The 22,077-nt window shown below is 31.9% G+C and overlaps 2 protein-coding genes and 1 long non-coding RNA gene across 4 annotated transcripts; 2 read left to right on the top strand and 1 right to left on the bottom strand.

Moving 5' to 3' along the window:
* Window positions 1-359: 359 nt before the first annotated feature.
* On the top strand, window positions 360-7,107 carry LOC101261516 (uncharacterized). Of its 2 annotated transcripts, XM_004238903.5 has the most exons (7): window positions 360-648; window positions 1,737-2,203; window positions 3,365-3,548; window positions 3,665-3,889; window positions 4,021-4,137; window positions 5,565-5,798; window positions 6,607-7,107. In XM_004238903.5, exons 1-7 carry the CDS (start codon window positions 568-570, stop codon window positions 6,814-6,816), a joined length of 1,518 nt encoding a protein of 505 aa, XP_004238951.1. In that variant the 5' UTR covers window positions 360-567; the 3' UTR covers window positions 6,817-7,107. The 2 variants fall into 2 exon arrangements, with proteins under 2 accessions (XP_004238951.1, XP_069153900.1); XM_069297799.1 differs by lacking the exon at window positions 4,021-4,137.
* Window positions 7,108-14,845: 7,738 nt separating this feature from the next.
* On the top strand, window positions 14,846-20,436 carry LOC101247526 (transcription factor TGA2.3-like). Its single transcript, XM_004239373.5, has 11 exons — window positions 14,846-15,059; window positions 15,993-16,093; window positions 16,211-16,296; window positions 16,388-16,612; window positions 17,777-17,854; window positions 17,958-18,017; window positions 18,629-18,706; window positions 18,835-18,892; window positions 19,067-19,338; window positions 19,647-19,892; window positions 19,987-20,436. Exons 1-11 carry the CDS (start codon window positions 14,962-14,964, stop codon window positions 20,137-20,139), a joined length of 1,455 nt encoding a protein of 484 aa, XP_004239421.1. The 5' UTR covers window positions 14,846-14,961; the 3' UTR covers window positions 20,140-20,436.
* LOC101261228 (uncharacterized) lies at window positions 20,411-21,433 on the bottom strand. Its single transcript, XR_011221090.1, has 2 exons — window positions 20,891-21,433; window positions 20,411-20,663 (listed from the first exon to the last, which is right to left on the bottom strand). It is a non-coding gene; the product is annotated as an uncharacterized lncRNA (long non-coding RNA).
* Window positions 21,434-22,077: the final 644 nt, after the last annotated feature.

Below are 22,077 nucleotides of genomic sequence, written 5' to 3'. Positions count from 1 at the left end.
ATTTTATTATATAAATAATTGATTAAAATAGAAAATAAATAACAAATAATACAACACCTTCCCCATAACGAGAGTAAAATATAGTAAACGAACAAAAAGGAAACAGGATCTTTGGTCCCAATAATTTAGATTTAATATTTTAATTATTAAAATATTAATTAAATTTTTTAAAAGATTATCCAACGAAGAAACGTTGGCATTTTGCAAAAATATTCCCCTTTTTTCCTTATAATTATCCGCTGCTCTGTAAAAATTAAGTGAATCTAAATTCACCTAAAAAGTCAATCACCTATAAAAAGATATTTTATATAAAAATATTTATCGAAACATTTATATTTCCCAATTATTAACGGTTACCTATCAGTTTCATTTCTAATAAATCCAAACATTTTGTAATTAGTCAATTTTCATAATCCCTAAATTAAACTTCCATTGACTCTTATCCTCATTAATTCTCAATTAAGTTAATTTTAATTTATAAACTAATCTTTTTCTCTATGAAGAATTTATACCACCTATGTTACTTCTTCTCTCTGTAATAGTCGCCTAGATCAACAAATTTTATCCATGAGTGATTCTCAGTTTTCTTCACTTTCGTCCTCCTCATACGACGGCTACGGCTCTCCCTCCGCCGTTACTCCGCCGCCGGTAAACATTTAACTACTCGCTCTTTTTTTTTTTCAATTTTTGAAATTAACTATTGATTGTTTATTAGTGTAATTTTATGCTATTTGTGTGAATATTGCGGTTGTTGTAGTTTAAATCGACGTTTAACAGATGTGAAGTAAATTGTATTGAATTTACAACCTTTTAAAGTATGTTTAGTTAAAATAAGTTGTTAATTAGTGTAATTTTACACTTATTTGTGTGAATATTGTGGTTACTGTTGTTTAATTTGATGTATTTAAAAGTGTGCTTGTGATTTTAAGTGGTTGAATTTGCGAAAAAGAATTCGAATTTTTTGCTGCGGATGTGGATATTTAGTGTTGGATAAATTTGTAATGTTAAATTGCTTTGAGTTTTTGGAATTTATGATATTTAATTTATTGTATTCTCATGGATATGATGGTGTTGACTGGATAAATATGTTGATTTGACTTGTTAATTACTGGTAGAGGAAGGAAATGGTGTTTGTAAAATTAGTTTAGTGGAGAAATGATCTCATGAAAAGTTTATTTTTTGAATAGTTAAAAGTGAATATTAGTTTATGAAAGTTGTATAAAAGAATTGGAATGACTCAAGAATTTTGGACGTTTTGGAAAGGAAGTATGTATAAATTGGGATGGGACGACGGAAGAATAAAAGATTAGTATGTTTATCAGTACTCAAGCTTTTAGTACTGATTATTCATTGTTTTGTGCTTTCTATGAATTTTAAATTGTTTTTCGCTCTAAATTCATTTTTGTGCTTATGATGTCTATCTCTTGTTCAAATCCTGTCTATCTCAAGCTTTTAGTACTGATTATTCATTGTTTTGTGCTTTCTATGAATGTTAAATTGTTTTTCGTTCTAAATTCATTGTTTTGCTTATGATGTCTATCTCTTGTTCAAATCCTACTTTATTATTTTCTTCTCTTTGCACTTATATGTTACTTAAATGAATTCAGCATCTTAAACCACATAAAAACCACCATATAAAATGGAATCAAGCCGGGAGTACCGAGTCCTACTTGTGCAATGCAGACATTGAGAAGTTTCAGATTTTAATTATTATTTATGTATGTATTTGACTGCAGAATATGGTGGGGAATAGTGCTAGTGGAGATGATATTAGATCTCGACAACTCACTTCACAAGTTTCACGGCATTGGCGAGATGTGTTTTGGATGGGGGTATTCATGCTGCATCTAGTGTTGATAGGTGGGGCACTTGCGGTATTGGGGTTTAACAGGTTCAGGGAAAAGGATAGGCTCAAAATTGATAGGTTCACGAAGATGATCCTTGATAATCAGCCTGGTTTGACTGAAGATTTTTGGCCTTTGTATATAGTAGGTGGTGCGGTGGGAACAGTTCTGGCATGGGCTTGGTTGGTTTTGCTTGGTTCAAGTGCTAGTAACATGATGAAGTTATCGGTTCACATCTTGACAACATATCTTGCTGTGATCAGTGTGCTATGTTTCTGGCAGAAGCAATTTTTCTGGGGGGTTGCATTTTCTGTTGGTGCAGCATTGCAGTTTTTGTACGTAATATCAATCATAGACAGGTATAGCTGAAAATAGTCATGATTTTTTAAAAATAAGAAAACAGAAAAGAATCTTGCTTTTATGTGTTTATCGATTTCTATCTGAGTTCAATTCTCTTTTACAAGATATTTAATCTTTATCCATCTGTTGGCCTAGTATTTCTTAGTGAATATGCAACCTGTTACCCAAATTCTCCTTTCTGTTAAGTCAGTTTGGAGAAAATTTTGTTGTTGTGAGATTGTATAAAGTGAGAATTTTTCTAATATTTACTTTGTAATTTACATGTCTGTCTTCTGCTGGAGCATCAGCAGATTAACTTTCTTGAAAGAAATCTTATCTGGAGTCAGCCCTGTCATCCTGATTTTGAATGAAAGCAGGTTTCAAAGTCTATACTAATGCAGCAATCATGAGGTTCTTAGGATTGAAAGTCATCCTGCCATTTTTAAGGAGGTTGCTCTCCCTGATTATATGTATTTGGGGTGGTCTTACGGATGGTTACTAAGCTTTCACTTTATTGTGCCACAGAAAAGTCACTCAACTTTGTCTAAGTATAATGAAAAATGTTTCATTCGTTTCCTTCTAATGGCTTTTAGTGTTATCTGTACTTAGGATACGTTAAATGGCTTTATTGTTACAAAAAGTAGTTTAGTGATTTTTGTGACATTTTGGTAAAGTTAATTAACTTCCGTTACTGAAAAATAGTTCAGTAATTTTGGTACTATAAACTGAAAGTTGATTGACCATCCGTGAGATTGACCCTAAATTAAGTCTGAAGGAGAGCTAGAAGTAAAATAATTTAGTATTCGATTCCTACATCATATTTCCTCTTGGTAACTTCTAGGATATAGTTTAGATTGACGTTTAAAAACTTATGGGTTTGACCTGAGGCAAATAAAAGCCTGTAATCAAGTGGAAGAATCCTCCAAGTTTTGAGTTAAGCACCACTAGCCCTTGCAGATTTCTCGGTTATGAAAAAAAAATTGATGGCCTCATAAACTCTAAAAACAAAGCTATGGAGAGGTTTGTACAAATTTTTTCTAAACTCTGGAAGTGTAGTGTATAAAAAGGATATCGAAGCTCAGACAGCATATAAATAGAGAGGTCGAGATAATTTTTTCCAGATAAGGAACTGTAGTATAAGTTTCAGTTTTGTGAAAATATTTCTTTTCCCAACTTCGCAGACTTCCATTTACCATGTTGGTTTTACAAAGAAGTGTGAAGATGGTGTGCAGCCTTCCTGAAGTTATGGGAGTCTCATTTGCATTCATGCTGGTGATGCTTTCATGGCTAGTGCTTTGGTCTTTTGGAGTAGCTGGTGTTATAGCACTTAGTATCGGTGATGGTGGTCGCTGGTGGCTTCTTGTGGTGAGCTGGCAAGTTTTTGCTCTTTATTTGATTCTGACTCTAGGGTTCAGTCTCTATCAAGTATATTGGTTATGTTGCCAAGAACATGAGCTGTCAATTGCATGTGTTTTGTACAGGTATTCTGTGTGAGTTTGTTTTGGACTGGCGCAGTTCTGTGTAACATTATTCATGTAATAGTGTCGGGCATGGTGTTTCTCGTTCTCATTCATGGTGGTCGGCAAGCAACCTCAATGCCTCCCAAACCATTGAAGAAATCCTTACGCTATGCTGTTACAACCTCATTTGGCAGCATCTGCTATGGATCACTTTTTACAGCCGCCATCCGGACATTACGGTGGAAGGTTGGTCAGCCTGTTCTTGTCTAATTGTCCATTATATTAACTTCTCACATGAAGAGTAAGATTTTCTCTTACATATTGCTTAACTGCATGTATGAACAGTTTTGATTGATTAGTGGTTTCGTATAATGCAGATTAGAGGAGTCAGATCAAAGATTGGGAAGAATGAGTGTTTGCTTTGCTGTGTCGATTTTCTCTTTCATTTGGTTGAGACCTTAGTCCGTTTCTTCAATAAGTATGCTTATGTGCTGGTAGGTTGTTAATAGTTCAAGAGCCATATTTTTGTCTATTCTTGAAGTTGTGGTTTATTTTTCAATATATCTGTAAAATATGTCCCTTCTCTTCATATGAAGGTGTTACTTCACCTTCCAACTTCTGATCACCATTCAGGGATATCTCTTTGTCCAGACAACTAAACTCCTGATTCACGTTAACCTTTTCCTCCTTGATTGTCCATCTATGCTTCCAGCTTGGGTACCCTCTTAAGTCATGCATAGTCACTACTTACTAAAACATGTAGCAGTTCCTTATCTACAACTAAGCAAGTTGCAATTCAACACCTTGCCACCTCCCAGAAACAGTGTTCGGTAATTCCTTATAACATTTAAAATGAAGAAGATGACGACAATTGAATAAACACATGAAGAAGCTAACGAATTCAATCTCTACTATTATTACTATATTTACTTTAGAAAATAATTGACCTTGTACACACAACATAATTTTCCAGCTAAGGGGATTCAGATGAACCCCCTTAACCCTGCCCCTGCTTATTCTCCTTTATATCTTACCTAGTGATATTTCCTTTTTACTCATATTGAAAGAGACTGAGTGGAAATCCTCTCTTAATCATAGAGATCAATAATCTCTGATTGGGTAGAGTGTAGCTGCTGCTTTGATATTGATGTCTCCAGTGAGCTTGACTTTGTTTTTTTTTGTAATATTCATTGTAACATCATCCATGTGAGTAATCTCCACAGGGATGACTGAGTGGTTGAGGCACAGGGGGTAATGAACCTGCAGATCCAACGTTCACTTCCTAGCTACAACACTCATCATGAGCCTATCTGCTCTATCCTTGAGGATCAGGGCCAACACCTGTACCTGTGGAGTATAGCATGCTGCCCCATATTAGTTGAAATGTGCGCTAATTTGCTTAGATGCTGCCTTAATAAAACAATTATTTCATCAAGTTATAGTATTTGGTTGTTCTATGATTTGTGAAATAGACAACGTATTTGCCAAATCTGTGCCAACTCTTCATTAATCTTCTTTTCAGCGCAATGCACTTACATGTGTTCAATTTAACACATGACAAGTCAGTGATGCAATTATGAGTATGCGCTATATTCTGGCAATTAAGTGTGTAAGTATTGCATGCATGGATAGTAATTAATCACTGGAGTAGCTAGTGAGTGACACGGTTTAGAAGTTATATCTCAAGTCTTTGTCCTGCTTAGGGGTGAGACAAGGATTTTAAGGAAATATGTGATGTAAAGTAGCAAATCCCTAATCAGTTATTTCTCTCTGAGTAGTAATTCATGTTGAATTTGGTCTATTGCTGCCCATAACAGATAAGAAATTATGCATTGAAGTGAATTTTTAAAAAAATTTCACCAGAAGCAGATGTCATTTAGTTAGTGAATTTGATGTTATTTTAAAAACATACTCCTTGCAGATTGCAGTTTATGGTAAAAACTTTAATTGCTCTGCACGAGATGCATGGGAGTTGTTCCAATCAACTGGAGTTGAAGCACTTATTGCCTATGATTGCTCAGGTGCTGTTATATTGATGGGAACTGTTGTGGGTGGGCTGGTCGCCGGAACTTGTGCAGGAATTTGGACAAGGATCAGGCATCCTGACAGAGTGATGATGGTCGGTTCTACTTCCATGTTGATGGGAATGATCTTGGTAAGTCATAGTCAGCAGCCTTACCTCTCGTATTACTTTTAGTGCTTGGCTGTGAGTGCCTTTGAAACTTAATTGTTTAAATGGTCCTCAAGTTTTGTAATGATCTGATGTTAAATAAAGATCAATGGATCAAAGAAATAAGAATGGTACTGACCTTTTCGTTACAAGTGATTACCTTCATCAGCCTTCCCTGTTTACTCCTACGAATCTACCATGTACTTGCTTACGGGCTCATTGCTCACTTGCGCTTCCATCTGATGTGCTTCCAAAGTCGGAGTTCAATCTGAATATGCTTGAGCACCAATGAAATATATTTACTTCTACTGAGATTTTAACACAGTAATAGGTGATACTGAGATGTTGCAGCTAAGGTCACACTTTTATGAACCAAATTTTAATCTAGTGGAATACATATCAAATTTTATTTCAGAACACAGTTAGGAACTGTTAAAGAGTTCCACATCAAATGAAAAATGATGGACGCTCTCCTTATATGGATTTGGGTAATCCTCCCGTCAAGAGTTAGCTTTCGAGTTAGACTCAGGCCTTAAGATCCATTTCTTTACAGAGACTTTGGCTGAATCTTGTGATATGTGATCAATGAATGATCTATATCATAAAACGTAGTCTGTTCTTTCTTTATTATGTAAGTTCTTGGTGTGGAGAGGTACTACTCTACGAGATAGTTGAGATGCGAGAGACACCATAGCTTATTAGTTGCCAAGTTAGTTTGCCTTGTAGATCACCACTACACACCATGGCTCTTAATTTTCCCTATTATTTATGTCACTATGATATTGGTTTTCAGGTCGGGCTGGCTACAGTTGTGGTGGAAAGCGCGGTTACATCCATATATATCTGTTATGCGGAAGATCCTGTGTTAATACAGAGATGGGATGCAGAGTTTTTCAACAAGATGTCGGAGATGCTACACCAGCGATTACAACACAGAAGTTCACGGGCAACACAAGTATTCACCAGCAGATTCGACAACCAAACGCCAGAAAATGCCGTCTAAATTTCCACCACTTTTAGAACATTCATGTCTTAGCTCCTTGTCTTCATGTATTAGTATTTGATTTTGTCAATAGGTCTGTATATAGATTAAAATCCATTCTGGTCTATTTCCCATCTCAAAGGGAAGGGAAATAGAATACTTTTTAAGTTTGTTCTCTATCTTGAGAGGGAGAGAGAACATTTCACATCCCATTTGGGAAATTGTATTTGTGTTTATAACTAATGTATCGTTTGTTTCTTTTGAGATTAAGACGTTTGGACGTGAGTATACGAGATTATTTGTTTTCTTTAACATTTTCGATGATCATAGTTTGATCTATTCAATATGGTGTAATAGAAATTATTTGTTTGATGATCATAGTTTGATTTATTCAATATGGTGCAATAGAAATTATTTGTTTGTTGATCATAGTTTGATTTATTTAATATGGTGTAATAGGAATTATTTGTTTGATGAAGCACAATCTTTAAGCTGACAATGGTGGTAGTCAATGAATCTTACCATAAGATGACAGGGAAGATCGATTCGATTCGAATCAGGTGGGTGTTGGGAGACAAAATTAATATACAATGGGGTCGTTTGGTGTGAACAATAATGCCAAATAGTTTTGAGAATAAATTATAGTACCAATTAATTTGTTGATTAGTTGGCAAGTTCGAGATAGCTTATTCGGAAATTAATAATTAGTAACTGAATAAGTTATCCCTCCCTTTGGTTGGTATAATAATTTGGGGATAATTTATCCTGAATAAAATAATAAATGACAAAAAAATCTCTTTCAACCCTTTTGTTAATCACTTTTTACATTCATGAAGGGTATTTTTGTAAACCAATAAATTGTTCTTAAAATTTATCATTTTGAATACAACGAATCAAACACTCAAAAATAATGTTACTATAACTTATCACATTATAACTAATCTCATCATAATTAATCCCATCATAACTTGAATTTAAACTAAACGACTCTAATATTCTTTACATTACTTTGAGATTCTCCTCCATACTAAACAAGAAGCTTGCTCCTTAATTTGTATCTGGGTTTAACAATTATACATCAATTAATATGAATATTGTGATAAACAATAACAAAGTTAAAAATTTCATTAAAAGGTGTTTAGGTCCATCCTGAGCTATATGGATAAAATATGTGTATTAATTGTTGTTTCTTACATGACGTGTAAAATTTTAAATGAATCACTAAAAATAAACGACAGCCATATATAATATTAGTGTTTGTATCAATCAACTACACAAGACCAATCCATAGTCACAAACATCAACAATTTTGTCCAATCTATGACCATGTAGTTTATAAACAAATCCTAAAAATGTTTTCTATATTAATTAGGGCTTATATTTAACTGTCAGAACATTAGTAATAAGGACAATAAAATCGTTGGATTTATCGTTTTTTGTAAAGAAATATATATTTTTGTGGGGACTAAAATAGTTAAATATTGAATTTTCTTAATATTCTCGATCAAAAATATGCTTTAAATTAAATAAATAAATTGTTATTCGAATCTGTGAACTTGCTTGGATCTTCCTATCAAATATGGACCACATTGCAATTCAACCTAGGAATTATGAAAATCTAAGTTTGGATAAGGACACATTCATTAACAATATTACATTAGTTTTTTAAAAAAAATATTTATAGAACCATTAAAATTCGAGTTTGCTGGTCGCTCTAATTCAAGTTTGACACGCATATGAGTTGGTAAAAAAAAAATGTTCTTACAAATTTTATTTTCAATATCTCAAAACTTTTTTTTTCAACTTTTCATGATGTCTTTGGATAAACATTTTGATTAATCCATATTTATCTAATATTTATGTTGAATGTTCTTTCAACTTGCGACTCGCTGTCTTATCTTATATGCAACCTGTAGCCTATCCTCTTATTTGTTCAGGACGAGTGACATGAACTCTGATTTGATTTAAATATTCAATTTTCTTGTTGAAATGCTTATTTGATTCTTTAATCTTGTTAGAAAAAATGACTCATATCCAGTACAATCTCATAGATATATAAGATTTACGAAGAGTGTTATCTTTTCCTCATAATTAACTATAGAGAAATAGTTATCGTAAAAATCTTGGCTCATTAAGACATTCTAATTAAGTCAACTAACACTATATTATACTTTCTTTTTTAACTATTGGTATCTAGTGGGGGAAACAAAAACATTTAATTAACATTTTTCTCAATAAATAAATAAAAAATAGTTATGAAAAAAATTGAAGAGGTCATGTGATATATAGATAGAGAAATAAAGACATTATAAAGCCAAAGTAGAGAAAAGATTCACAATCCAGTAAAAGCCATTATGTCAGTAAAGAAGGGCCTCCACTTATTATCCAATTTATTACACATCCTATCTTATATTTAATTCTCCAACTCCCACACTTCCAAGGAATAATGAGCATGTTTCACGTTCGAGATCTGAAAATAAAAAAATTAAATTTTTGATATATAAAAATATCATGTTTTAAATCATAAGTTTAAAATACGTATGAAATAAACTATGTCAATTATTCAAGTAAAGAAATATATATAAAGAAACTTTATAAATTTTAAATTTTAAATCGAAGACGAGCATGATCAACACGAATAAAATTAAAAAGGAAAATAAGAATTCCATCACCTTCAAATCCCCCCACCTCCAAAAGCTTTTCACTCACATCACCATCACATCATCTTTTGTGCCTTAAATATTCTGATAATATTATTTAATCACTTCTCCCTATATATTATAAAAATAACAATTATACACTAAACTTTTCAACACACTATTTAATAATACTAACACAAAACACAACTTTCCAAGGACCTAGTGCTACTAGTAATCTAACAAATTTCAATTATATGAATGAATATTTAAGTAACTGCATTAAAAAAAAAGTACTAATATTTAATTTGAATAATACAATATATTGACAAAGTTTGAATTTCAATTTATCCATTCTAAATTTAATAATGATAATTTTAAGTTTTGATAACTTTTTCTCCAATTATTTTTTTTTTATATATATTTGGTATTTTTTTGAAATAAATAAATATATTATTTGAATAAAATTTAATGAGTTTAATTAAACTTATATGATAACTAGCTCTGATCTGTTCTTAATTATAAAATATTTTTTTAAAAATCGTGAATTATATATGATATATATATAACAATAAATCATAGTATCGCTTTGATATAACCATATAAATAAATACAATTTCGTACAAACATCGTCGATAAAATTTTAACCTAATAAATAAAAGGGTATGAATTAACTATGTAGCTCTTTATTACTTCATTTTTCTCATTTAAATAATTAAATTCATCCATATTTTTCTAATAGGGAAAAATAGAAAGTAAGAATAATCTAATACACATTTGTTTTTTAGCTGAAAATGACAATCATTTTTATTTTTATTTTTTTTTACAATATGGTAGAAAAAAACCATACTTTTTGTTTGTTAGCAAAAACAGAAAGTGAATTTTCCAGTTTTATTTTCTCAACGTGCAATATTGTCATAATATCTATTATTGGTAATTTTACGGACTTACACTTGCAGTTTTACTCACAGTAAAAAACCATTATAACACGTAACAAACAATTTTCAAGAAAAGCCTGCAAATATATATTTACAGTATCTGCAAAACACTGCAAACCTTTTTCTACACACAATAATAATAATAATAATAAACAATAATAATAATATTAATAATCATAATGAAATACTCATAGACAGAACAAAAGCATCTGTACTGAACAACGTTTTGTAATTTTATTTTAAAGGGTCAAATATGCCTCTAAATTATTCGAAAAGGTTTAGATATATTCTCCGTTTAAAGTTTGATCTATTTATATCTTCGCTGTCCAACTTTTGATCTAAATATGCCCTTTTGGGCGTTAGTTGGCCAACTCGAAATATCCAACTCATTTTACTTTTATTTAAATGTCAAATGAATTTTTCACGTCATTTTTATGTATTATCACTTGAATTTATATTCAAGGGAAAAGGGTCAAATATTCCCCTAAACTATTCAAAAGGTCTAGATATACCCCCGTTTAAAGTTTTGTCAATTTATACCCTCGCATCCAACTTTTTGTCTGCATATACCCTTATGGGTGTTAGTTGGTCAACTCGAAATATCCAACTTATTTTACTTTTCTTTAAATGCCAAATGGGATTTCACATCATTTATATATATATATATATATATATATATATATATATATATATATATATATATATATATATATATATATATATTATCACTTGACATTTATATTAAAAGAGAAAGGGGTCACTTATGCCCTAACTATCCGACCCAATTTTAAAACACATATACGACCATCTTTTAAACGGTTCAATTATGCCCCTAATCCGACTCATATATGTGTGAATTATTCTATTAGTTACATCATCATCGCCTGTTGCAGCTTGCAGTTGTGTCTGTAATGTTGTTGCGGTGAATTTCTCCGCTCTAGCCCTTGTCTGCCAGGTTTGCGCCTCCAGCTCTGCGTTGCGCCAAAACGCTTTTCAAACCTCGACTTCCTTTTCCTTCAGTTGTCGTGCCATTGATTCCTCGGCGGTTTCAATCAGAGCACGATAATGTTTGCCATTTAAATACTTCAATAATGCCTAATCCGACTCGTATAGGACATTTGAAAAAAGGGGTCGGGTTGTATAGATTATTTAAAAGACGGGTTGTATATGTGTTTTAAAATTAAGTCGGATAGTTAGGGGCATAAAAGACCCCTTTCTCTTTTAATATAAATGTCAAGTAAAAATATATAAAAATGATGTGGAAAAAATCCATTTGGCATTTAAAGAAAAGTAAAATGAGTTGGATATTTCGAATTGACCAACTAACACCCATAAGGGCATATGTAGACTAAAAGTTGAATGGCGAGTGTATAAATTGACCAAACTTTAAACGGGGTATATCTAGACCTTTTTGAATAGATTAGGGGCATATTTGACCATTTTTCCTTGAATATAAATTCAAGTGATAATACATAAAAATGACGTGGAAAATCCATTTGGCATTTAAATAAAAGTAAAATGAGTTGGATATTTCGAGTTGGTCAACTAACGCCAAAAAAGGCATATGTAGACCAAAAGTTGGACGGCGAGGGTATAAATGGACCAAACGTTAAACGGGGATATATCTAAACCTTCTCGAATAGTTTAGGGGCACATTTGACCCTTCTCCCATTTTTTATATTTGTATGAAAAGTTCAATTAAATTTAAATTACAATGAAAAGTGTATATTAAAAGTGTATCTGTATGAATAAAGATATTTGTCATTTTCTCCGAAAATTAGTAAGAGACCGTTTGTGAGTTGGTTAGAACTTAAAAATATATGAATGAGTTATGAGATACGAGAAAATTTATGAAATTTTATATATGTATTAGTTATGAAAGATTTAATTATACATATACTAGTCATGCAAATTCTTAAATTTAAATTAATATTGTATTACCTAGAGGTAAAATACTGCTACCATCTAATAAAAATAATTTCATATTCAATATAATTCAAACTCAAACTTTTAATTAAGAACGAAATAAATATTTATTATTTTATCACAATATTTGGGTACTTTCCTTTTTCGCTCTAAAATAAGCCAGTCTAATTAATCACATATACTTTGTTCTAAAATAAATGTTATTTACAAAATTTAAGATTAAAGTTAATACATTTTCCTATCTTTACCTTTCTACTCCTAAATAAAATACACCCAACTGCTTTTTTATAAATATATATATATCACACCATTTATCCTATATTTAATTGTCATATTTAATATAATTTATCACGCTATTTAAATTATAGTGATGAAATAAATTTTTTTAAATATATATAATAAGATAAATATAATAAAATAAATTATTCTAAAATAGCTAATTCACGATGATTCGTTTCAGCCAAACGAGTCCTCATTTAAAAATGGCAAGATTATTCACGAAATGCTACTAAGTACTTGTGCTACAGGCTAAAGCCCTAATGGTATTTCTTTTGCCTCGGGAAGTGCATCATTACATTACATTAAATATTTCACATTTATTTTTCTAACATAAAATCTATAACACTGTTTTCTCATCCAAATTAAGATCAGAGAATCTTATGTTATAATTAATGAATACGGAATATAGGTATATCATGATATAAATTTTCAATCATTATAAATTGAATTTTTAAGGGTTTTTTTTTTCCATTGTTGTATTTATATTCATACGAAATTGAATAAATTTGAATTTATCTATAAAAATTTTACATTAATAATAAATCGAAACCTGACATAGGCAAATAATTTTAATACGATTCCACATTGATTGATTTTTTTAAAATTTTAACGTGTGTTAACACTTAATCATAACATAAATAAATTAACCATTAATGAAAATATATCACTTTCTTTCCTCGTATAGATTAGTCGTAATAAGTTGTGAAACTTGAGGCCTGTTTCATTTGATTATGATAATTGATATGTATATTTGAAGAAAATATCATATTTTATAGAGTAAAATTTACTATTGGTATAATAAATTAAAGAAAAAATTGTATATAATGACAAATTAATAAATTAAATTAATTGTTATAATCATCCTTTGATTTAATTATGTATCGTAGTAAACTATTTGTCAAGCCATCTCTCTCCCTCAAACTCTCGCTTGCCACTCTCCTCTTCTCGCTCCATCTTTCGCTCGCCAGTCTCCTCTGTCGCTTCATCTCTCATCCGATTCCTCTCACTTTTATACAAACACAACGGTATAAAAATATAAAATCTGTTTCTATTTGTATAAATCAGAGAAAATTGTATAAATACGTATATTTTTGTTCTCCTCTCTCCCCTCTCCTAGATATCGCTCGCCACTCTCCCTAATCTCACTCGCCACCCTCGCCTCTCTCGCTTATACAAACAGAAGTGAAATGTATAAATTGTATTTCTGTTTGTATAAAGCGAGAGAAAATTGTACATACACATGCAAGATACATATATTTTCGTTCTATACAGTTATAATTATACAATAAAATTATTCCTCTGCCTAGTTTCTTTTGCCTTTCTTTCTTTCTCGTTTTATAAAAGTTCAAATTGTATATAATTTTTCTCTTTCTCGTTTTATACAATTCGATTCAATTGTGAATTATCTGCCCAAGTATCTTTTGTCTTTCTCTCCTTTTCGTTTTATACAATTCGATTCAATTGTGTATTCCGTGCGCAAGTCTCTTTTGACATTCTCTCTTTCTCATTTTATACAAATACAAATTGTATATAATCGTTCTACACACTAATTATACAATTTGTTTTATACGCTTTGTTTTTATGCAATTCTCTGCCAAATCTCTTTCTCTTTCTCATTTTATACAATTCACTTCAATTATATAGGTATAACGAATTATACATTTATATGTTTGCTATGAAGCATAGTTAACAAATATAAATTTTATGTTTGCTACATGTGAAAGTTGTCCAAAATTAAAAATATCTAAATAAGACTAAATAAGGACACATAACATAATTCTATCCTTCAATTTGATATTTAATAAATATCGAATTCGTGAACAAAATTATGACTCATGTATACCCATTAACATAAAAGGTATATATACGCTAGTTTTTGAACGATAAAAGCATCAATATCCCAAGAATATAAAAAAAAATACCTGCATACTAACTTTAATTAAAAAATATATTTATCCTTTTTTTCTTCGTAATTTAAATCTTATTTTTTCACTAATACCATAGCAATTTAAGCATGTGGATTCTATCCATTAACCTATTATATGACTAAAATATACTAATTTGCGTATTTGTACTACTAAAAAAATGTTGGAATCTGTAAAGATGTTTTTAAAAAAGATTTTATTGGGACTCTAAAATGCCCAAATTGACAGAGGGGGTCAAATTTACAATAATGAAAAAAGCTGAGAGGCTAAATCTGAAACTCAGGCGTTATATTAAATTACTAGTAGTACTACTACTATACTTTAATTTAATATAAAAACTGTACTCATACGCAATCTCTTTATTGAAAAATTTAGCTTCAAGAAAAATACAGACAATTTTATTTTGGGAAAGAAGAATTTATTTTTTAAGGTGTTGAAGTTAGTGGAGAAGGGAAAAAAAAAATGCAAGCTTTCAAAGAAGCAGCTGTTATTAATAATAATAATAATAGTAATAGTAATAGTAACTCTAGTATGTATTGCCACTCAAGTTATTACCTCAGGTATCATATATATATATATATTTTTTTTTTTTTTCAATTTGACTTGTGCATGTTTTTGTGGGGTTTGTGTTTTCTTGGTTTTAAGTTGTTGTATGAGAGAAGGGGGCATAAAAAGATTCAATTTTTATTGTTTTGAGCTTGGTTTTTGCATGTTTATGGAGTTTAAGTTATTGTGTTAGTAAAGGGGTTAAAAAGATTCAATTTTTACATGTCTTTTTCAGCTTGATTATGTGGGGTTTAAGTTTTCTTGGATTTCAAGTTCTTGTATGAGTGAAGGGGCATACCAAAGATTCAATTTTTATTGTTTTGAGCTTTATTTGTGAATGTTTATGGAGTTTAAGTTCTTGTATGAGTGAAGGGGCATACACAAGATTCAATTTTTATTGTTTTGAGCATTATTTGTGAATGTTTATGGAGTTTAAGTTCTTGTATTAGTAAAGGGGTTAAAAGGATTCAAATTATATATTTTTTTTTCAGCTTGATTAGTGCATGTTTTATGTGGGCTTCATGTTTTTATTGGTTCTTCAGTTTTTGTATGAGTTAAGGGCATACAAAGATTCAATCTTTATTGTTTTGAGATTTATTTATGCATGTTTATGGAGTTTAAGTTCTTGTGTTTTCATGTTTTATATGTTTTCAACTGGGGGCGAATCCAGACAGGACCGAGGGGTTCATCCGAATCCCTTTTGGTGGAAAATTACACCGGTTCTACATTGTTAAAATTATTTTTTATATGTCTATAGAGTAGATAATGGTCCCTCTTTGGCTTCTTAGTGAGTTTACTTCTTCATATTTTCAATCTCTGGATGAAAATCCAAGCTCCTCCCCTATTTTCAGCTTGATTTGTGCATGTGTTTGATGATTTCTTGGGTTTTAAGGTTCTTGTGTGTTAAAAGGGATTAAAAGATACAAATTTTTATGTGTTTTATACAGAGGTGATGAAGATAGTAGACTTGCAGCACGCTTTGCTGATATTGGAGAACTTGAACAGTCTACAGGATTCACTCAAGATGATGCTGTTGATTTAAGTAGAAGTATACATTTTTTTTCTTTTATCATCTCCCCACCAAACAATGTCTCAATTGTTTTTGATTTCTTTGATTGTGACCTTAAAAAGACAATATTTTTGCTGTTTTTTGGTTTCTTGATAGGTACTGTATATGGTGAAATGAGGCCAAACAATGTTGGTATTGTTTCTTGTAACAACAATAACTTACACTTTGGTGAACTTAATACGGTAAGAGTAAAAAAGATCAATCTTTGTAGTGTGTGGATTTTTTTAATTTTTGTATTTATGAGGTTGACGTGTTTGAAAATGGAAATTGCAGAGTATTGGTTCATCTGAGACAGGGGTGGAGACAGGGAGGTTTATGTTGCAGAAGGCACAAACAGGAATGGTGGGTGGTGGAGGAGGGGGTGGGGGTGTTGTAGGTGGTGGTGTGGCATTGGGAAATGTGCAGCATTTTGAGAATTGGGGTGATTCTGGTATTGCAGACCATAGCCAGCAGACTGACACTTCAACAGATGTTGATACTGATGAAAGAAACCATCAGGTTTTTAGCCCGTACCCCAAATGGAAACTGCATTTTTTTTTGACATTTAGCAATAGTTCATCCTTGTCTTTTTCTCCTTAAGGGGAGGGAAAATGCGTTACGGACAGCGGGAATCTTAGTAGCTATATTGGTTGATTACTTTAACTTTCACGTTATTGATGATGGTTTGATTCCCCTACCCCTATTTTTTTTTAAACAATGTGGTATAGATGGTGAGATTCATGTAGTCGACCCCAATGAAAGTTGCAATTTTTGGCGTTAAGCCATTAGTCCATCCTTGTCTTTTTTCACCTGAAAAGTAGGGATAAAGTGATTGTGATATAACCTAATATGATTCATGTAGTCCACCCAATGAAAGTTGCAATGTTTGGCATTAGGCAATAGTCTATCCTTTGTCTTTTTTTTTCCTTTTTCTCTTAAAGGGAGGGATAATGCGATGTAGACAATGAAGGTTCATGTAGTCGACCCCAATGGAAGTTGCAATTTTTGACATTTAGCTGTAGTCCGTCCTCGTCTTTTTTCCCCTTAATGGGAGGGATAGTTTAACACAATGAAAGGTGCAATTTCTGGCATTAAGCAATAGTCGATCCTTGTCTTTTTTCCACTTCTAAAGAGGGATAATGCGAATGTGACTCACCAGCCCAAGATATTCAGATAACAAAGTACTTCCTCTGTCCTAATATATGCAGCAAAGTTTGGATTTCAAGAATCAATAATAGAAACTTGAAACTCCAGTTCAATTATTTAATCTCAAGTTATAGTGGAGTTTCAAGTTTCTATTATCGATTTCACACTTTTTTTGGGTTATGGAGATGTGTTAATTTCACTTATCTGCGGTTGAACTAACTCAGCTTGGTAGGGTATCATTTGTATCGAATGTCGCTCCAAAATCACGTGTTAATGAATTCAATATAATATTGACTAATTTAACAAGCCTGTGTAAATAATATCTTTGGAATTTAATGGATTGTTGGGTTGGAAAGTGACTTGAGAAATCTTCTATAAATGAACCTGTTGTTTTGCCCTTGAATTTGTTTGAACGAATTAAGTGTATCGTATTCGCACCTAGAGGGGACCGCTCGACGCAAGGGGGATTTGATGCATCTGGAAATGATTTGATATCTCTATATGAACTGTTTGCATTTATTTCATTTTGTGTTGTAGGGCCAAGGTGTTCAGCATGGTGCATTAATAGCTGTGGACTCCATGGACCTGTCCAAAGTAAAGCTTGGAGACCAGAAGGTTGTTGTACTGGTTTACTCTTATCTCTTTATTCCAACGGTTAACCTATTGCATCAGTTGTTACATATTATTACCGTATTTACTTTACTTAGCTTATTTGCAGACACTTCGCAGGCTGGCTCAGAATCGAGAAGCTGCTAGGAAAAGCCGATTAAGGAAAAAAGTAATATATTTACCTTTTGCAATATTTTAAATGAGATTGATTTGGCACATTCCCATTACTGATACTTTTCGTCCTTCTGATTGTTATGTACAGTTCTGTAATTGTATTTGTGTTTAGCTCACTTTAGTTTGCAACTGTGTTGTGTCGTATAACTTCCATCAGAAAATGTATACATTAATGTGTACATCGCATTTAGAATTATATTATTGTCAAATAGATGCATACATTTGCAACAAACAAATAAGGTGTTCACTCACACATTACATGTCCAAGATATAGTTCAACACTATAAGTAGGAGAAACAGATGCAATTTGTGTAATAGTTTCACTGTTTGTAATTATAAATAGCACGATATGCTTCGTATGGTTTCATATCATGCAGGGGAAAGAGGGGGGTGGGGGTGTATTTTCAATTTATGCAAAATTACCAAGATATTGTCACAAGTGAGGTGGTTGGCTGACAGCATTATATTGTTAAACATGGTTATATTTTAAGCTTATAGCTTAATGTTAGGCAGTCCGAGATGTTGATCATTGATGATCAATATATTCATACGTCTACCTATATATGCTTGATGTTTAAATGATTATTAGGTTTTTGTTTTGCACAGGCATATGTTCAACAGCTGGAGAATAGTAGGCTCAAACTGTCACAGTTAGAGCAAGAGTTAAAACGAGCCCGCCAACAGGTATACCTCTTCCTCTACAACTTGTAAGTAGAGGACCGTTTTATTGTATCCGTTATCTTGAAAGAAACTAGTGAAGTTTCAAAACTTATGAAACTTCTACGTAGTAAAAATGAATTGCTTGGATGCAGGGCATATTTATTGCTAATGGATATGCAGGAGATCAGAGTCTTTCTGCTGGTGGAAATGGTAAGTTTTCTGGCCTTGCTAGCATTCATTACATGTCAAATTTTCACGAGGAAATTGATGTTTTTGGTCTTGTGTTTCAATCTGATTGAAGAACTTATCAAGAGTATTTTTGATCGATTTATGACCTGGCGTTGTGTTAGTCATGAATGGGGGGTAATTGTGATACTTGTACAGGGGCATTGGCATTTGACATGGATTATGCACGTTGGCTAGATGAACATCAACGACTTATCAGTGATCTCCGATCAGCTGTAAATTCTCACAGGGGCGATAATGAACTGCGTCATCTCGTTGATGGAGTAATGTCACATTATGACGAAAAATTCAAGCTAAAGAGTGTAGGTTTAAAAGCAGATGTTTTTCATATGCTGTCAGGCATGTGGAAGACTCCTGTAGAGAGGTGTTTCATGTGGTTAGGTGGATTTCGTTCTTCTGAGCTTCTCAAGGTAAATCAGGCCCTTCCGTTCAACTACCATACTATGTTTAAAGTATCATTTCCTACAACAATATATCTAGTGTAGTCTTTACACAGTGGGATCAGAGGTAGAGAGCGTGTACAGTCAAGGAAAACAAATAAAAGAAATCTAGAAAAAGAAGTGATGGATATGAAAGTGTAACGACACATGTTGAACAGTAACTTCATCGAAATAATAATTGAAGGACAAGAAACTACATTAGTAACACTACGACCTAAGTGTCATTTCCGAGTAGTGTTTTATTTTCGTATACTGATGTGCTGACATTGGGAATACAGATTCTTGGCAACCATCTTGAACCGTTTACAGAGCAGCAGCTCATAGGCATATGTAACTTGCAACAGTCTTCTCAGCAAGCCGAGGACGCGCTATCACAAGGTATGGAAGCCCTGCAACAATTACTCATTGATACACTTTCGTCTACGTCTCTCGGCCCTAGTGGCTCGGGAAATGTAGCCGACTATATGGGGCAAATGGCGATTGCAATGAACCAGCTTGCCACTCTTGAGAACTTCCTTTATCAGGTAACTAACTGTCCTCTGTTCAAAGTACTTTACAACACTTCAAACTTTTCTCTATGCAACGAAATTCACATTTATATGCCTTCTTTATTGCTAGGCTGATCTTCTGCGACAACGTACTTTGCAACAATTGCATCGAATCTTGACTACTCGTCAAGCTGCTCGAGCCCTCCTTGTCATAAGTGATTACATGTCAAGGCTTCGAGCACTCAGCTCGTTGTGGTTAGCACGCCCCAAAGACCAACTCTAGTACGTCGTATTCATCTCTACAAGGTTCCTCCTTTTCGTAGTCATTTTCCTACACCTTTGAAATTGTGAAGATAAGTCATTATATAGTAAGTTCACAACTTTCAAAAGTCTTTCACTCGAAATCACACTATGACAGCATATAGTGTGATCTGTATACTATTATCTTAGCTTTAGCTATTTTCTTGTACTAGGTATGTCAGTTACCTATTTGAAGATAGTCCTTAGTAAAACGTTGGTCGTTGTATGTACAACTCTGTTGGTTGCAATTGTTGTTTGTTAATGAAAAAAACTTCATATATTCAGGTGATTACAATAACAATATATTCTGTGTAATTCTACGGTAGATCTTATGGAGACGTGCCTTTTAAATTCATAAATAAATCTAATAAATATTTTACATGGCTAATACAATACATCAAAACTTCATAATTTATTTTTGATGATTAAAACTATAATTATTGATTGATCAACAGTTTCCTGTTGACACTGGCTTGTATATTTTTCCTCTTTCAGTATTCTTCCTTCCTGCAGACAGAAATGAGAAAATAAAAAGTATAAGCCATAGAAGATATTCAAGGAAAAAATTGTTTAAATAAGACTAATAGACTGTGTTATCGAGGTTTTGGGAAGTCAAAAATATTTATTTTTTTTCTTGAAAAAAATATTTGAGGCGTTCGATCAAACGATCAAGAGAAAATTAGGTATGTAACTATAAATTATTTTAATATAATACAAGATAAAGGGGAACATACTTGATTTATTTCTTCTTCTTGATTTGACAATATGTGGAATAAAAACTCCTGTTCCATTTAACACTTCATCTCTATTTCCTTTACTCCATAAATCCAATAACCATTTTGGAACTTTATTATAATCCTCTTTATCTCCATACCAATAAAATTGAATTCCTTTAGGTTGTTGTAACACTAAAGATTTCATTTCTACTCTTTTTGAATTCTTGAATTGATCATTTGATTGTTGAACATAATCTTCTTCATCTTCTGTTGTTAGTATTAACATTTGTCTTCTTAACTCATCGTAAAAATCGTCACCTTCGAATTCGTCTCGAAGAGTCCCCATGTTTCTCTTGAATATTTCCATTGATGAATCTTTGAAAAAAAAATGTGTTCTTGATTTATTTATTTTTTGTATATTTTTTGAGTTTTGGCTTTGTATTTATAGAGTTTTTTTATATGTTTGTGGTCAAAGTTACTAGTGATAAGAATTTGGTCTTTCAACACGTCTGCAAGTGGAAATAAATCTAAAGAATATGTCCTATTTTTTGTATGTTAGTCAATGCTTGTATATTAACCTTAACCTTATATTATTTCAAGGAATAATGTTAAGATTTGTCCTTTTTTAACTCTACGAAAAGTTTTAATTTTATCATTCGTGGTAAGTTTGGCTCACTCATATCTTTACCTTTAGAAGTAGAGTCAGTCACAATTTGAAGCGTATAAGATTACTATTCGTGATAAGTTTAGCTCATTTAAAGAATATGTTCCGTTTTGTAAATTAAACACTAATTATTTTAATCAAAGATAACTTATTATAATGTTTAGTTGTTTACACTTTGAATTTTCGTCATTTATTTTGCTTAAATAGTCGTATATTGTTTGAATTTAGGTCAATTAATATGTATGAGTGGGCCCTTTATTCTCAAGTAAATTATTGTACTAGTCCACAAAGTTAAGAAAATGATACTTTACTCAACCTAGAAGGATTTGTATTTTTTTGACTTTTCAAATATGAAACTCTTCACCATTAATGTTTTCTACCTACTTGTGATAGGCAATTAGTGTTGAAAACAAATACTTGAAAAGTGAGTTTAGTATTAAAAGGTTTAAGTTATATATTTTCTCCGCTTCAAAATACTTGATCCGCATAATGAGAATAGTCATTTTGATAAACTTGTTTGATAGATTAAAGTCAAAAATAA

Source organism: Solanum lycopersicum, chromosome 5 (genome assembly GCF_036512215.1).
Source record: "Solanum lycopersicum chromosome 5, SLM_r2.1".
Taxonomy (NCBI): Eukaryota; Viridiplantae; Streptophyta; class Magnoliopsida; order Solanales; family Solanaceae; genus Solanum; species Solanum lycopersicum.
The sequence above is the reverse complement of the archived record's forward strand: the minus strand, read 5'-3'. Positions and strand labels throughout refer to the sequence as shown.

Bases quoted from the DNA above. Each gene is read 5' to 3' on its own strand.
- LOC101247526 (XM_004239373.5), top strand. From the start codon at position 14,962: ATGCAAGCTTTCAAAGAAGCAGCTGTTATTAATAATAATAATAATAGT. The intron at 16,297-16,387 runs GTAAGAGTAAAA...TGGAAATTGCAG, and splicing joins ACTTTGGTGAACTTAATACG to AGTATTGGTTCATCTGAGAC. The intron at 17,855-17,957 runs GTTGTTGTACTG...GCTTATTTGCAG, and splicing joins TAAAGCTTGGAGACCAGAAG to ACACTTCGCAGGCTGGCTCA.
- LOC101261516 (XM_004238903.5), top strand. From the start codon at position 568: ATGAGTGATTCTCAGTTTTCTTCACTTTCGTCCTCCTCATACGACGGC. The intron at 3,549-3,664 runs GTGAGCTGGCAA...TGTTTTGTACAG, and splicing joins GTCGCTGGTGGCTTCTTGTG to GTATTCTGTGTGAGTTTGTT. The intron at 5,799-6,606 runs GTAAGTCATAGT...ATTGGTTTTCAG, and splicing joins TGTTGATGGGAATGATCTTG to GTCGGGCTGGCTACAGTTGT.